Consider the following 15,196-nt stretch of genomic DNA (forward strand, 5'->3'; position numbering starts at 1 on the left):
TGAGTCTTATATATATAGAATTCTCTCACAGTTAACCTTCAGTGAAAACAAGACAAGCAGGGGAGGTTAACCAGACTTCTTTCTGTTTGTCTGGCAGAAGGGGAAGGTGAAGGAGGCAGCACAGCGCTATCAGTACGCCCTCAAAAAGTTTCCACGCGAAGGCTTCAGCGAGGACCTCAAGACATTCAGGGAACTCAAAGTGTCACTTTTCCTCAACCTCTCCCGATGTCGGAGGAAAATGAACGTAAGTCGGCGAAGGACGGGGAAAAATGGCAAAATGTCACCGTCTCAGGGATTTACTGGAGCAGACATCTGCAACATTTATCAGATTAAATAACTGAACAATATAGCAGATAATGCTGTCGGCCATATTTTCCTGTCTTTGTATGTTTTGGGAGTTTAGTTTTCTCTTGTGTTCAATCTCTGCAGGACTTTGGGATGGCTGAGGAATTTGCTACTAAGGCACTCGAACTGAAACCAAAATCTTATGAGGCATACTATGCCAGGGCACGCGCCAAGCGTAGCAGCAGGTACGCTCCGCCCATGAAATGCATGTTAAAGTGTCCCCGGAGCTACAGTGTGGACACCATGTCAGTCGTTAGCGATTTTGGACAAATGTGACTTTAAAATGACCGTCTTTTGTTTCCAGACAATTTCCTGAGGCCTTAGAGGACCTGAATGAAGCCATAAAGCAGTGCCCCAACAACCGAGAGATCCAGCGGCTGCTCCAGAGGGTGGAGGAGGAGTGTCACCAGCTCAACCAGGAGGAGCACCAGCAGCAGGACCTGGAGCTGGAGCCTCCTCCCTCCCCACCTCCTACGCCTCCCCCCGAAGAGGAGGAGTCCCTGTCCCTGTCTATGCCTCTTCCCCCTCCCCCGGAGCCCCGTCTGGAGGACATGGAGCCCGTCCAGGACCTGTTTGAGGATGAGGACTACCTGGAGCAGGAGCTGGAGGCCATGTCTGTGGGTCTGCCTCCACCTGAGTCTCACAGCAATCCTTCCAGCCTTCCCATCATCCAGAGCCCACCGCTGTCCCCCACACATCCAGATCAGATCTACCTAGGGGGGGGCTCACCCATGGGCCAGCCCTACGAATATCACCCCACCTCCTCCTCCATGTCCTCTCCAACCCGCGGGACATACCAGCCCACATCGCCCTCCCTCTCCCCGACACATCAGAACTCGCACTACCGGCACAGCCCGCCTCATACCTCCCCGGTGCACCAGCAGTCCTACGGCTTCAGCCCGCCTTCTATGGGTACTGGGGGTCAGGGGATGGATCACCAGAGCCCGCCGCCTTCCCCTTTACGTCGGGCTGCGCAGTACAGAGCCAGTCCTCCAGTAGAGAGCGTTTGTCTGTACAGGTCCCAGTCCGGCTCGCCCATACGCTACCAGACGGAGCAGCTCCCCGGCCGCCCCAAGTCCCCCCTCTCCAAGATGAGCAGCCAGCGTTCATTCCAGCTGAGCTCACAGCCCTCGCTGTCCTCCCAGCACCACCAAGCCCAAGGCCTCCGTCTTCAGCCTTCCATAGCCCAAATAGTCCGCACGAATCAGCCCAGCAACGTGATGGGCAACAGCCTTTACGGGGGCCAGATGGGCCACTCCATCGGTGGTCGCTACCAAGGGGGCTCAGTGGACGTGGAAAGCCGGCTTGTGTACCAGCCTTCCCTGGATGGACGGTCAATGCCCCAGGTCCAGGCAAGCCTCAGCTCTGGGGCCCTCTGTCAGCACGGCGGCCGAGGAGGGGTTATGGAGTCGGGCCTGTTGAAGGATGAGCTACCCCAGCGCCCCTCCTCTGCCTACCGCGCCAGCAGCGGGGGCCCGGGGGGCATCCGTTACAGCCAGACACCTCAGATAAGCCGCAGCCAGTCAGCCGCCTACTACCCAGTCTCCGAACACGTACTGGAGCGCGCCAATGCCGTGCCCCCCTGCCAGCTGGGCTCTCCCGAAATCCCCCATATGGTGAGACGCCCGGTCAGTGCCAATACTACCGAGATGAAGCAGCACGTGCCCACCCCCAGGCCTCTCATCCATTCTCAGAGCGTGGGCCTTCGATTCTCCCCCTCGAGCAACAACATCTCAACTGGATCCACCTCGAATTTAGCACCGGGCTTCAGGCCTTCCTCTTCCATTCAGCAGATGGAGATCCCCCTGCAAGCCACATATGAGCGCACCTGCGATGACATCTCTCCCATCTCTCCCTCCCAGGGCGGCGGGGGTCTGTATCAGGGCGAGACCACCCGCTCTCGGAACACACCCTTCATGGGCATCATAGACAAGACGGCGCGGACTCAGCAGTACCTGCATCAGCCCTCGCGGTCCAGGGCCATGACGTCCATGGACTCTGCCATCAGCCCCACCTCGCCCGGCCAGCTTGTCCAGCAAGGCTCCACCTACAGCCCCCCCGCCTCGCTGGGCAACATCGCCTACTACAACAAGACAAACAACGCCCAAAACGGACACCTGTTGGAGGAGGACTACTACTCCCAGACCCAGCCCCCCTCACTGGGCAAGCTGGCCAACGGCTCCCGTGGCAGCGGGGACATCCTGGAGCGGGTCAGCCAGGTGCCCACCTACCCGGATGTGAAAGTGGCGAGGACTCTGCCCGTGGCGCAGGCCTACCAGGACAACATGTACCGCCAGCTCTCGCGTGACTCCCGGACCCAAGGCCCCACCTCCCCCATCAAACCAAAGAGACCATTTGTGGAGTCAAATGTGTGATGGCCTGTCTGTGATTGGTTGGTTGGACTGGGCTTGTCAGTGGGAGTGAGAGGAGAAAAATAATTTAGCTCAACAGCCGCCGCCGCTGACCGTCGTGTACGTGACATGGACGAACTCACTCTAAAGAACTCACGAAAGACAGATCCAGTGAGAGAGAAACCCTCACAGCTGGCACACACGAAGCTCTCAGACATCATACGAAAACAAAACTAACCGTGAGAAGCGATTATTTCATTATCATACTCTGCACACAGGTAGGAAAACAGGAGGGTCCTCAGCTCTGATCTCACACTGAATCAAAGACCGGTGCACTTCCAAAATGTTGTGTGGCACAAAGTTCCACAGGTGAACACAACAGGTGGGACTGAAGGAGGGAAAGCACTAATCATCGGACTCTACTTGTGGACTCTGTATCCAACTTCTGTTCTTTCAAAGTGTGCTCTTAACCAAGGTTGCTAGTAGGCTCTATTCTATGTAATACAATATTATATGTTCAATACTGTACATTGCTCAGAAAATACAAATGGCTCAACAACTCAGTACTTAGAGAAAAATGACAATATTTATAATTAAGTTATATATTGTACATAGAAATAAAAGTCATAGTTTGCGTTTGAATTGTATTCTGTTAACCCTGCCTTTGTGTCCCACTGCTAGTCACATGGATGTGGATCCAGGGTAAGAAATGAGGGACACTGACCAACTTTGAATGATATAATTACCTCTATTGTGTCAAAATAAAAGTTTTTGTTGTGGTGTAATGCAAAAAAAAAAAAAAAAAAGCTTTCAATGCTGCAATAGGTCCTCAATGATCTGAACTAAGGCTGCAAATAACAGTTGTTTTCTGTATCGATTAATCTGCAGATTATTTTTGGATGTTTTTTTTTTTTGTCTGTAAAACGGCAGAGAACAGTAAAACACGCCCAGCGTAATCCGGAGTCCAAGGTGACGTCTTCAAATGTCTCGTTTTGTCCGACCGAGAGTCCAAAACCCAAAGATGTTCAGTTTTCAGTGCTAGAGAAACAGAAACCCCTCACATTGGAGGAGCTAGAGGCAGAGGATGACCGCACTGATCAATCGATTATCAGAACAGTTGTATCAATGTTAAGGTGACAAGCGCACACATAGATTCAGATCCTCCCCAGAGTGTCGGGAAGTGTCTGTGCGCGTCTTAAAGTCTCAGCTGGTGTTAAAACTCTTCAACCATCGCACACGGTCCCTCCACCTGTCTCATCATTTCTGAGGTTCGGATATGTAAATCATGACTTTCTGTGTTTCTTTCTGGAGTCGTTACTGTATCACAGACCTCATGATATGCCTTAGTGACGTCCAACCAACTGTCGAGGCTGCAGTGGGACATACTGGACCAGCTTCCTGTCATGAATACTTGCTTAAACCATCTGCTTCCATAAACAGGCAAAGCATCAGCTGCTGTAGTGGAAGCTCGAGCGGTTGTTTTGCAGAATTCATAAAGCTTGTTTTGAGGACAGATTGCTGTATTAGACAAAAAAAATCTGGCCCTGAGTGCAACGCATCTGTTTCTAGTGCGAATCTTTGGCTGCAGGGATCTTAAATCATCGTGAAGTGACTGATGCTGGTGAGACGATGAGAGGAAAACCCCGCAGGAGGTGATTTTATCGGGTGGCACGCGAGCGTCAAAGTTCGCCTTTGTCCCTCACCTGCATATGACGGCGCTGTGTTCCTCAGAGAGCGATTAAAAGCAAGCAAACACGACCACTGTCAGACGTTTCCCTTCCTCCCGCGTTACTTTGTCCACGATGCATTTTTATTCCACCACTTCTGCACTAAAAATGCCTGTTGAGTTCTTAACTAAGGGTGCACTTTATGTATTTTACTTACTTTGTTGTTATGATTGTTGAATTTGGAGAAAGTGGGTGTGTGATCAGTCAGACCTCTGACCACTGATGCCAGACTATCATAGACGCTGTTACTGTATGATTTACAAAGCCGTGATGAATGACGATATGAAGAGCAAACGACGTTTTTAAACTGGTGAAGATGTATAGACTTTCTAGCACAAGTTGTATATACCGACTCAGTCCAGCTCGGGTTCGTTCAGAAAGAAAAAATATCCATTTAAGTCTAAACCAGCCAGTCTGATCCGCTGGTGTTGCACACATCTTGGAATTAAGTTGAATCTACTGCAGAAAAAATGAATGACTGAGGTTTCAGTGCACAGAAGCTCCATATTTGGAGTCGAGTGATAGAAAAAGTGGAGAGTATTCAAGTTATTTGTACATGTGGGAAAAGTTATAGACCGTTTGTAACCTTTTGTTTCGGTTCTCTGATGAAGAAAAGAGACGTTCATTCTCAGTTTCACCTGCTCCCCGAGAGAAGCCCGACGTATCTTTACGGAAATGAAGGTATAAACTGTATTATACTTAATTTAAACAAAAACTTCTAAATTGAGGATATTTGAGGGGTGTATGGTTTCAAGCTGTCTGTGTATATTAGTTGCTGTAAATAGTCTGATGCATGTTCTATTCTTTCCATGAGCTCAAGCAGAAACATGTATAGCAGTGTTCTGACTCTGGTGTGCGACGCGACGCTCGGATGAAGATGAGGAGGCCGCCATCCCTGAACTGTCCTTATCATTTTCCCTCAGACTCGCCAGACAAAAGCAAAAGGTTCTTTTATTTTAATGTATTTGCTTGCTGAGCAGAGTTCTCTTGTCTGTAAATGTGAGCTTTCAGATCGCTGTGATAAAAAGTTTAATTAAAAACAATAAAAAAGAATGTGTTTTTATCTCATGATAACTGATTGTAATCTGTACAGTCAAACCTATGTATTGGAAAAAAAAAGAACATATTTATAAATGGTTACAACTGAAACAAGCCCGGCATGTCAGTCGTTTATTTTACTGATCATTTGAACAGAACGCACAGATGTAATCCTCTCATTCTGGATGATTTTGGTCCACAAAACAACACGTAACACCGGTGTGTCGACAGAGAAGCAAACGTCTGTACGATGTGATGCAATCCAAAACAACCCCCGAACACACCACCAGTGAAGGTATTCATGTTTAAATTAATAGTGTTCCATTAGATTTCATTGACCTTTTAACCCAAATATAAACTGACTCCAGTGATGTCACTTGAGTCAGCATGTGATGTCACTTGAGTCAGCGCGGTTGGAGCTGGAAAGAGTTTACCAACCGTCTGTAAGCTGCTCCTCATCTCCGCTCAAAGCTAGCTGCTCGAGGCTACATTAGCCAATACGAGCGTGGTGCACCTGAATCTCTGAGCAAACTGTTGGTGGTTGAGTTGCATTGTGGGTAACGTAGGTGCCAGGTTTTGATCTGGAGAGGAATGTGTGGTATAAAACTGATAGCTCTGGTTCTGTTGCATCGATTTTGGTCTTTTTTGTTTTTTACTGTCAGACGTTGTAGGAGTGCAATACTTAAATCAGTGGAGTTACTCCTTTGACCTTTCTTGCGTAAACAAAAGTTAAATTCCCAACACCAGAAAGTCTTAATGACAGGGAAAAGAACAAAAGATATCTGTCTCAAGTACAGGTGTGCCATATACCCTTAGCAGCAGTAGTGGTATCCTTTTTAATACAATAAAATAACTCATATGCTTATAATGGGAATGCTCCAAATTGTTTATGAAAGACGTCATAGCGTTACACGCAACAGATTTCACCAGCTCAAGCTGAAGCACCCGGTTCAGTGCGAGGAGCCAGAAATCCCAGAGAGAGCAGAGCTCGAAACCAAGCAGACGAACGACATTCACTCAACAGAACGTCGCAAAATCTTTGGCAGGTTACACTCCGTATTTTGTCATTGTCAAGAGTATCGTTCACAGAAATACCCCGAAACTTCCTGACATTATTTCAGAGCCATGTCACCCATCACCAAGTCTGAACATTCAAAAGCTTGACCCTGCAAAAAAACTACCGCAGTGTTTACAACACCTACTAAACCAGACATTAATGAGACATTAAAAGTGTTTACAGAAAGTGTCCTTTGAGGAGGGAAAGATACCTCTAACTGTCATCGTTCCTAGTCTTTCTTCTTTTTGTGTGTGAAGAGGTGAACCAGTCCAGGCACGAGCACCATGACAATCTGAGGCACGATGACGAATTTGACAAAGACCAGGCCATAGAAGAGGCCTTGAGGCCGGACCGGGAGCGGCAGGCGGTTGACGTGGTACAGTCCCATGGAGGAAATGGCCAGAGACAAAGCCCGCGGGGCCCAAGGCAGAGACCATCCGCCTGGCTTCCAGTACTGGGCCAGCCCCAATCCCAGAAGGGCCCCGCAGTCTCGGGTCAGAGAGGAGAACGGAGCTGTGTCCAGACGGATCCACTCCGCCCGGCTGCACCACTTCTTGGCCAAAGCGATAGACCTGTGGAACAGAAAGAACACGTCCAGTTCACCTCTCAGAGCTTATCATGAGCTGAACAGACTCATCAGTACACAACAAAAAGGCTGACCAGGAGAGGTCGATTCCCAGCCACTGCAGTCCAGCGTGCAGCATCAGAGTGCCCAGCAGCAGGCCGATGCTGAGGCAGAAGAAGAACAGCAGGGGGCGACCTTCTGGAACTCTGCGGCTCAGAACAATCCCCAGGATGAAACCTGACAAAGACGATTCAATCAGTTTACATTCGCATTGAAAATGTTCTCACTTAACCTCTGTGGTGACAAGGGATGAAAGAGAAATGCTATGAAATGAGACAACATATGTGGAGGAAACTGTATTCAGACCTGTGATGGATCCGGCAACGACCTGGTGAGGGAAGTGGGCGAGGATGAAGATCCTGGACAGTCCGATTGCCACCAGCATCAGCACATAGAGCAGGTAGGGAGCAGCTGATAGCACCATGCTGGACGCACAGAGACAGAGAGAGTCCTTAAAGATCGCTCTGATGTCCTCCAGTGTCTTTATCGGTACGTTTTCAAAGCCAAAACAGCATATTTGTTTACTTAAACGAACAAACCTGTGAGTGCGTGAGTACAGAAATGATGCCAGCGAGGACACCACGACCCACCAGACTGCTGCCGTCACCATTGCGTGTCCTGACGGGCTGCCTGAGACAGACGCAGACGCCAGCTTAAGAGCTCTGACTGTGCAATGAATTCAATGTTCTATCTACGACTGATGAGCATCTTTCTCAGACGACGTCTCACCTGGGCCGGTTTCACAGGTGGAGGAAAACTGCTGGACTTTGGGCTGCGTCTTGATGAACAGACGCGATTCGCTGATCCACCAGAATGGCCTTTCTCCAAACAGCATCCTGGGAAAAGTTGAAATCACAACACAAAATATACAATAATGCACATTTCTGTATCATAAAGGTACTGTACTCGAGCGTGTGACATCATGTCTTCAGGTGGTGTTTGTACTCTGAATATTAAACCTGTTTCTGTTTGTTTGTTCCCTGATAATCATTAAATACACATTTTCCTTCTCATTTCTACCCACTCTGTCTTTCGACACTTCAGACTAATGATAATAGCAGTTATAGTGTGCTCTGTGTTGAACATTATTTCATGATACCTAACACGTTAAAACCTAACAATCATGATAGCTATTCTTAATACGTTGTTGTGGTAAGTAATTCATGTTACTAGTTTTCCCTTCTAGTCAGTCTTTTCTCCTCTCTTATATCGGGTTTTTGATAAATCAATGAGAAAACGTCTAGATTAATAACTAATCATCCGTGCTGTACATAAAAGGTTCCGCTGTTCGCTGTTTCACCTCGGATAGTGTACGCGGTGGTACTGCGTTCGCCGGAAGCTACGACGTTAGCGGAACAAAACACACAATTTGTTTGTAACTTCACTGTTGCGAAAAAAAAAAAATTGAAAAAGAAAACACTTCAGCTGTTGTTGTAGCTACCTGACACTGACTGACGTCAATGTCAATGAGTCGTTTAGCTTCGTGCTAACATGTTGAAGAGAACACATTTAAACATGTAATAAAAGCTACACATTAAAACTTGTTAGCTGCTTCTGTTAGCCTTACCATTTAAACACCAAGTTTAACCACTCCGATATAGCTGCTATCCAAAGCACCGTCACTCCAGCGCGTTTGCTGATGAAATATGTGAAGGGAAAGACGAGCAGGAAGGCTGCTTTAGGGTCTCCAATATGAGTGACTAGCAGCCATATTTTTTCTTGACTTATCGTCCTCTGCTGGAGACTTTCGGCCATCCAGATGCCTTGAGTGTAAATGCCCTCCATCCCTGCGTCCTCTCTCAATACATACGCTGCGATGATGACAATCAAAATGCAATCTTGATTATTTTGTACTTCAGGAAGCGCTGCAGCAGAGGTAGCAGTACCGTCATGTCTCCAGTAGGGGGAGATTTTGACTCTTCAGCGGTTGACCGGGAGACAATGACGAAACTTTCTGCTGCGATTAATTAAATTGAATTTACTTTTAATTTGTAATTGAAGCACGAAGCACGTAGCAGATGATTCAATTGTGTAACGTGGCGTTAAATGGATAAAACTGTTAATACAAGTCATCGTATTAGAATAAATGAGCATAACGCGACGTCCTTCGACACGCCCAGGTTTCGTCTCAATACGACATCGCGTCGTTTTACGTAAGGCAGGCGCTCCGGTTTCCTGGCGGAGAAGATGGCGGCTCCTGGACCGGGGGAGTATTTCAGCGTCGGGAGCCATGTCTCTTGCCTCACCTGCTTGGGCCAACGTCTGCAAGGAGAAGTCGTCGCGTTTGACTACCAGTCTAAGATGTTGACTCTGAGTATCCTTTGTTGGTTTCGAGCTGCGGGCGGCTCACTGGCCTGCCTGGCTGCAAGGGCCTGTAGGGTAACCGAAAATATGTCAAATAGTGATCCGCGCAGGCGTAATTGGTGGTAGCTGAGTTGCATATCTTTGTCCGTTTTAAATGTTTTTCGTGCGTGAGATAGTTCTCCATCCACCTCTTATCTGTCGAAGGCCTTGTCGGCGTCGCCGAGTGGTTTCACGGCTTCTCGATATCTGCTATGAAGTGCATGTGTTTTGAATCCACTCATTGTATTGCCGGACCTCAACATGGATCACTATCTGGCAACGAGTCCTAGTAAGGCATCATGGCTGTGTGCTCTCAGCAGCCACAAACCGTTGCTAGTTAGCAAGCTAACTGACGTTTAGCGCACCTCGCGCTGGCTTCTCTCCACAGATCTGCATCACAGTTTGTGGCAGCATTACTTTGACTCGTTAGCAGTCACACATCCACGGTACCATCTGCTAGCTGTTGCTCGGCTAACATGCTAAGTTTCGGTTAAGCCCACATTGCCGCTGCTAGCTCAATTAACGGTATTAGCATTCCCAGGCTTATCGAGGGGGGGGCTTTTTACTATGTTTCACCCGATTCTGGTGATATTGTAATTCTTTGGTTATTAAAGGGGTGAATTATGCCACAGTTTTGTTTCATTTTAACACGATTCAACCATCATGAGTTCTGTGAAGCTAACGTTAGCCTGCTGGTGGAGATGTCTACACCCATTCCTGTGTGTGTGAGTGTTAACATTATGTAGATGGCTTGTAGGCCACATCATGACTGACTGGCTTAAGCTGTGAGGGGAAACTCCAAATGAATGAAGTTAATACAGTGTGGAGGTTTGACAGCTGGCATCAGAGATCTGTAATATTTGTTTAAGATGTTTGACAAAGAAGAGCCGGCCAAGATAAACTGAACATCACAGTCAAATTCTGCCTTCAGTGAAGCCAGAAGAGCCTGAGCTTTTATTTTGCACTTTCTTAAACAGGCCTGACTTGAGTCTAATGATTTACAGCTCGGGATGAAACAAAGATCAAACCAGTTAAATTTCACTTGGCTTGAGGTTCCCACTTAGGTCAAACTTTTAAGGTCATGCTGTCATTACAGGTCATCCTGTCCCAGTGTGTGTCTTTTCGTTTCTTTGATCAACGGGCCGACAAATTCAAGATCATTCAGAGGATTAATGCTATCAATATGTCGCAGATTAGTGTAAAGTACAGGCAAAGCCGGTTTTCTCTCAGAGCCCTGCTGACAAGTCTGACGAGTCGTGCACGTGTGACTGACAGGACGAGTGATGGTGGTGTGAGCACCTGGTCTGTCGGGGTTTCTGAAACACTCATTTATACATTTTTAGAATTGTTCACTCAGAAATTTCACTGTGGAAAAATGAAGAATTCAAACCAGCAAAGATGGAGATTACGTGGCTGAGTTCATTTAATGAAGCCTGCTAAAATAAGTGAGGCTGTCAGAGGGAAATTGGCTCAAAAGATGATTAATTTAGTGGCATTTTCATTCAGACTCGCTGAACATGAAGTTGCTTTGCTGCTGTGTGCGTGTGCATCAGCTGTGCTTCATTTCAACACAAGTGTCCATTCATTCATGCGTGGGTGCTGTAGGTGGCAGCACCGCCTTTGGTAGCCTTTCGCTGTAACTGGCACCACCTTTCCCCGTCAGCGTTAGCCAGCCCGTGTTCTCTGTGTCATGAGCGTCTCTGTTCAGTCTCAGTGATGGCGCTCAGGCTCAGCAGGGGTCACATTTCAGCGTGACACCGCCGCCATCAAGTCGTGTGTGTGCCTTGACTTAAGGTCTTTCGAAGAATGTGCTTCCTCCAGCGGTAAGCCAAACCTCAACGACGTCATCCTGATCAACTTAGCCTATGTTTCTGATGTGGACATAATAAATGACCGCACCGAGACTCCACCCCCACTAGCATCACTGAATGTTAGCAAGGTAAGTCCACCAACGGCCTCGTGTGAATATCTGATGTCTGTCTTTCAGCGGCTTTTCATCGATCTTGTTCAAGTTCTGTTTGCCAGTGACTGATGACCACATGATGGCTAATTCTTCAGAAGTAACACACATTCACTTTTTATCTCCTGACTTTATGAGCTGTTGAGGGTCAGCGAATGCTCCATTAAAGCACCAGCCGGTGAAAAAATAAAGCTGCGTTTAGAGGAGCCTGTGAAATAGTAGCGGCCTTGTCAGCCTGATCATGTGTTCAGTCTAGAAATAAAGCTCAGTGAGGATCCAGCCTCTGCACTGGGACACAGCAATAGAAAAACCTATTGTTTATAGATGGATTCATGGCTTTGCTGAAATGTGTATGTGACAGCCTGTGATGGACTGATTAACGTGTTCACTGTTCAAAGCTCTTGAGGTAAATAATATTAAGAATGCCTTTTGTTCTGCTTCACCCTTCACAGCTTGCCAATCGAGCACGGACAGAAAAGGAGGACAAGCTGTCCCAAGCCTATGCAATCAGTGCTGGGGTTTCTGTGGAGGGCCAACAGCTATTCCAGACTATTCACAAAACGTAAGAACTTCACACTGCTGTGGGGTCGGCGGGGCGGGGGAGGCAGCTGCTCGCCCGCCTCGGTCGAGGTTATCAGTACGTGTGTGTCAGTTATAACACAGAGTGTCGTTAAGAAGGTGAAACGATGCTGATTTCAGTCATTTTATGTCAGCTGTTACTTACTCACCTCGAGCCAGTCTGAAGCTTTCTGCTTAAAACCGACCTGAACCCGACACACAAAGTTCAGTTTGAAGCTGTTAGACAGTTCAGAGTGAAACCCAGACTGTTTAGACCTGATCCAAAGTTCGCTTGACCTTAATTGACCCTAACGGCAGCTGAATGCTGTTCGACCAGTCGACAAGCAGCTGCTGTGAGAAAGAGCCGCAGTACATGTCATTTTTCATCCACTTCACCGTTTTCACTTCGTCTGCCTTAAAAAACAGATTTTAGTCCTGCAGTGATTAGTTCAGAGAGAGACCCCCCCCCCCCCATTAGACTGAAAATAATGTGACCTCAGGTTCTGATTTAGGTTTCGGTTATTAGACTGAAACAAAGATTCAACGGAAAAACAAATCCTGTAAAAGACGTAACTCAGCAGAAACATGCTGCTCATTAGAAAGTGAAGGTAACAGTAAACACACTGCAGGAGGGACTGACGGCGCGTTGTCTCTAAGACGTCTTCGCTGGGGACAAACTTTGCTGGGTTTGAGGCAGACGTTTGTCACCTGTGAATGAACTCCCTCACCTCACCCCTTGAGCATTTCACTGCATTAAAATCGTCTCTGTTGTGGAAAGGAGACCATTAACTCAGCTCATCTGTCTGCTCTGGAAATCCAGCGAGGAAGTCATATTAAGCACAAAACTGATGCTGACATTAGCCAATCGGGTCTCAGGTTTTGGTTTTAACGAAGCTCGTGTTGAGTTCAGCAGCTGATCATTTCTTGGATCTTGAGGATTGAGCACTGAAACACGTCCCAGAGCTGAATTATGAACCACCTCAGTATCGATAAGCTCCAATGTTTTATGACAAGTTATACAGACATGGATTCTGATTAAAAGCAGCTCATGTTAATCACTAACATTTAGTGATTGAGTGCGTTCACAAAAGAGAAAAGTTGAGATTCACTTGTTTCCTCGTGTGATGGCTTTGATGTTCTGTTTGTCTGTGGCTCGTATTTGACGTAGAAGTAGTCAGTGTTTTATTAGTGGACATCATGTTCGGACTGGCAGAATGGTGAGGTAGATGTGAGGAAACCAGTTTGTAAGTCCACCGTCTGTGTTTGCTTCACAAACGAACCTTTCGAGCCGCAGATGAGACGAGCTGTGCTTTTCTTTGCAGCATCAAAGACTGTAAATGGCAGGAGAAGAACATTATTGTGATGGACGACGTCGTAATCTCGCCGCCTTACCAGGTTGAGAACTGCAAAGGCAAAGAGGGAAGCGCTTTAAGTCATGTACGCAAAATAGTAAGTATGCTTTCTGTCTGCACGGCATTTCACCAGCAGCACACGGCTTTAAGACCACAGCTAGCAACTGTGTGTACCGTAATGAACGCTCTATGAAATGCACGGCTCAGCTTCTCAGAGATCTTCAGATCACTTTGTGTTTGTCCAACCAGCAGTCCAAAATGAAAGATGCTCATTTTATTGTCACAGATGATGAAGAGGCAGAAAATCCATGCAGTCTGTTGGTGACGGTCGATGCGTGTCAGCGTCTGTGAAGAGCTTTATTTTTCCTTTAAAGCTCGAACACAGCCTCCATTTCAGCTCGCCCACATTTCACTAATATTGACCCGGACCGTCATCTCTGTGAGGCGAGAGCATCGTTAACCAACAAAGACTAATAAACTCTTATTTGACAGACTTGTAGCGGCTAACCGCAGCGTTCTGCTTCTGCTAACACTGACCGCCGTTTGACCGTCAGACGGATTCAGTGACGACGTTTACGTGCGCGAAGCATTTCAGGAAAGAGGCCGCGTGTCACAGACTGCAGTAAAAACCTCAGCTGAGAGGCAGATAGTGTCCAAAGCATGCTCCTGAAGCCCAGATTAGATCAGCAGATCCCACAAATCTGACCCAGAAGATCTGCTTTCACAACGCGAGACGTAGAAAATTCAGCGTCGTCACATTTGGATTAACGGCGTGCGTGTAAACCTCGTCTGTGTCGCCGTATGAACGAGCGGCACGGCCGAGCACGCCATGCGCGTCCTGACGTCACCTGACCAGAAGTCTAATCAGAGCAGGACCTGAGCGCACCTGTGTGAGCGTGCGGGGGCCGAAAGCACAGCAGCTGTTTGAGCTCAGCCAGCTGTCAAACGTTTAAATACGCGAGGAGCGTTTTCAGACACGATGAGGTCATTTACAGCCTGCTTCACTGTTATCTGTGACTCCCTGACTGCTGATTGGACTCCTACTGGGCCAGCTGCTCCTTTACACACACGTGTTCGAGTTGATTTTTCTCATAATTGGCGTTCATAAATGTTGTTCCGTCCTCGCAGGTCGAGAAACATTTTAGAGACGTGGAAAGTCAGAAGTCCCTGCAACGTTCACAAGCACAGCAAACACAGAAGGACTCCACTTTATCTTCTTGAGTTGGCAGCGTGGGTCGGCCGGGGGAAGGCGACGCGGGTGGTTTTGTTCCCACTGCCAGACGAAGTCGGCATTCCTTGTCCTCAGTCAGAGACCACAAGGAAGGAGCGCTGAGGGCCCTGGATCCACAAGATCAAAATACCATTAAATGAAAAAGACAAAAAAGAAAGAGGAAAGATTAAATCTTAAATTAGACTTTATAAAGAATAATTTAAACACGAACCATAAAGCAACCATAGTTTCCTGAACTAACTTGTCTCATTCTGCCCCCACTCCTCCCCCCTGTCCCCGAACCCTTTTCTTTTTCCGCCCTCCTTCCTCGCCTTCAGTTCCATTTCAAAAAGAGAAAACTAGAGCAGTCAGAAAGGCTTGTTAGCTTTATTTTCTGTCATCGTTTCCTTTTTTTGCTGTATCCATGTTCTACTGTCTGTATTTTCTGTATTTTAAACAAAATGTGACTTGAAACGCCACACTTTAAAGGACATTTTCTAAAATAAAAGTAACAAAAATTCTGACTGTAATACTGTAATTTTCACCAGCTTTTTGAACGCCTCACGCAGAATGCTTTCATTAACAGCAGCTCAACGCGACCACCGCCGTCGACCTTAACTGTCCTCAGGG

At 47.3% G+C, this 15,196-nt stretch overlaps 3 protein-coding genes across 16 annotated transcripts in view; 2 read left to right on the forward strand and 1 right to left on the reverse strand.

Moving 5' to 3' along the window:
- tanc2b (tetratricopeptide repeat, ankyrin repeat and coiled-coil containing 2b) overlaps window positions 1-5,573 on the forward strand; it is a 117,764-nt gene extending 112,191 nt beyond the window's left edge. For all 14 annotated transcript variants that reach the window (XM_070990882.1, XM_070990883.1, XM_070990884.1 and 11 more), the window contains 3 exons: window positions 98-244; window positions 430-530; window positions 650-5,573. In XM_070990882.1, coding sequence (XP_070846983.1) covers window positions 98-244; window positions 430-530; window positions 650-2,720 — 2,319 coding nt within the window. In that variant the 3' untranslated portion in view covers window positions 2,721-5,573. The remainder of the gene's footprint in view (window positions 1-97; window positions 245-429; window positions 531-649) is intronic.
- Window positions 5,574-5,579: 6 nt separating this feature from the next.
- g6pc3 (glucose-6-phosphatase catalytic subunit 3) lies at window positions 5,580-9,038 on the reverse strand. The gene is made up of 6 exons (XM_070990897.1): window positions 8,711-9,038; window positions 7,873-7,979; window positions 7,683-7,773; window positions 7,450-7,568; window positions 7,179-7,320; window positions 5,580-7,090 (listed from the first exon to the last, which is right to left on the reverse strand). The coding sequence occupies exons 1-6, from the start codon at window positions 8,926-8,928 to the stop codon at window positions 6,748-6,750; spliced, it is 1,020 nt and encodes a 339-aa protein (XP_070846998.1). The 5' UTR covers window positions 8,929-9,038; the 3' UTR covers window positions 5,580-6,747.
- Window positions 9,039-9,289: 251 nt separating this feature from the next.
- On the forward strand, window positions 9,290-15,096 carry lsm12b (LSM12 homolog b). The gene is made up of 5 exons (XM_070990448.1): window positions 9,290-9,457; window positions 11,292-11,425; window positions 11,899-12,008; window positions 13,327-13,453; window positions 14,485-15,096. The coding sequence occupies exons 1-5, from the start codon at window positions 9,331-9,333 to the stop codon at window positions 14,575-14,577; spliced, it is 591 nt and encodes a 196-aa protein (XP_070846549.1). The 5' UTR covers window positions 9,290-9,330; the 3' UTR covers window positions 14,578-15,096.
- The last annotated feature ends 100 nt before the right edge of the window (window positions 15,097-15,196 follow it).

This window comes from Chaetodon trifascialis, chromosome 21 (assembly GCF_039877785.1).
Source record: "Chaetodon trifascialis isolate fChaTrf1 chromosome 21, fChaTrf1.hap1, whole genome shotgun sequence".
Classification (NCBI taxonomy): Eukaryota; Metazoa; Chordata; class Actinopteri; order Chaetodontiformes; family Chaetodontidae; genus Chaetodon; species Chaetodon trifascialis.

What these genes read in the sequence shown, in the direction of transcription:
- g6pc3 (XM_070990897.1), bottom strand. Translation starts at nt 8,928, where the DNA reads ATGGAGGGCATTTACACTCAAGGCATCTGGATGGCCGAAAGTCTCCAG. An exon ending in CACCTGTGAAACCGGCCCAG is followed by an intron (nt 7,774 to 7,872) that starts GTGAGACGTCGT and finishes CGTCTGTCTCAG; the next exon opens with GCAGCCCGTCAGGACACGCA. An exon ending in CGTTGCCGGATCCATCACAG is followed by an intron (nt 7,321 to 7,449) that starts GTCTGAATACAG and finishes CGTCTTTGTCAG; the next exon opens with GTTTCATCCTGGGGATTGTT.
- lsm12b (XM_070990448.1), top strand. Translation starts at nt 9,331, where the DNA reads ATGGCGGCTCCTGGACCGGGGGAGTATTTCAGCGTCGGGAGCCATGTC. An exon ending in GTCTAAGATGTTGACTCTGA is followed by an intron (nt 9,458 to 11,291) that starts GTATCCTTTGTT and finishes GGTCTTTCGAAG; the next exon opens with AATGTGCTTCCTCCAGCGGT. An exon ending in TTCCAGACTATTCACAAAAC is followed by an intron (nt 12,009 to 13,326) that starts GTAAGAACTTCA and finishes TTTTCTTTGCAG; the next exon opens with CATCAAAGACTGTAAATGGC.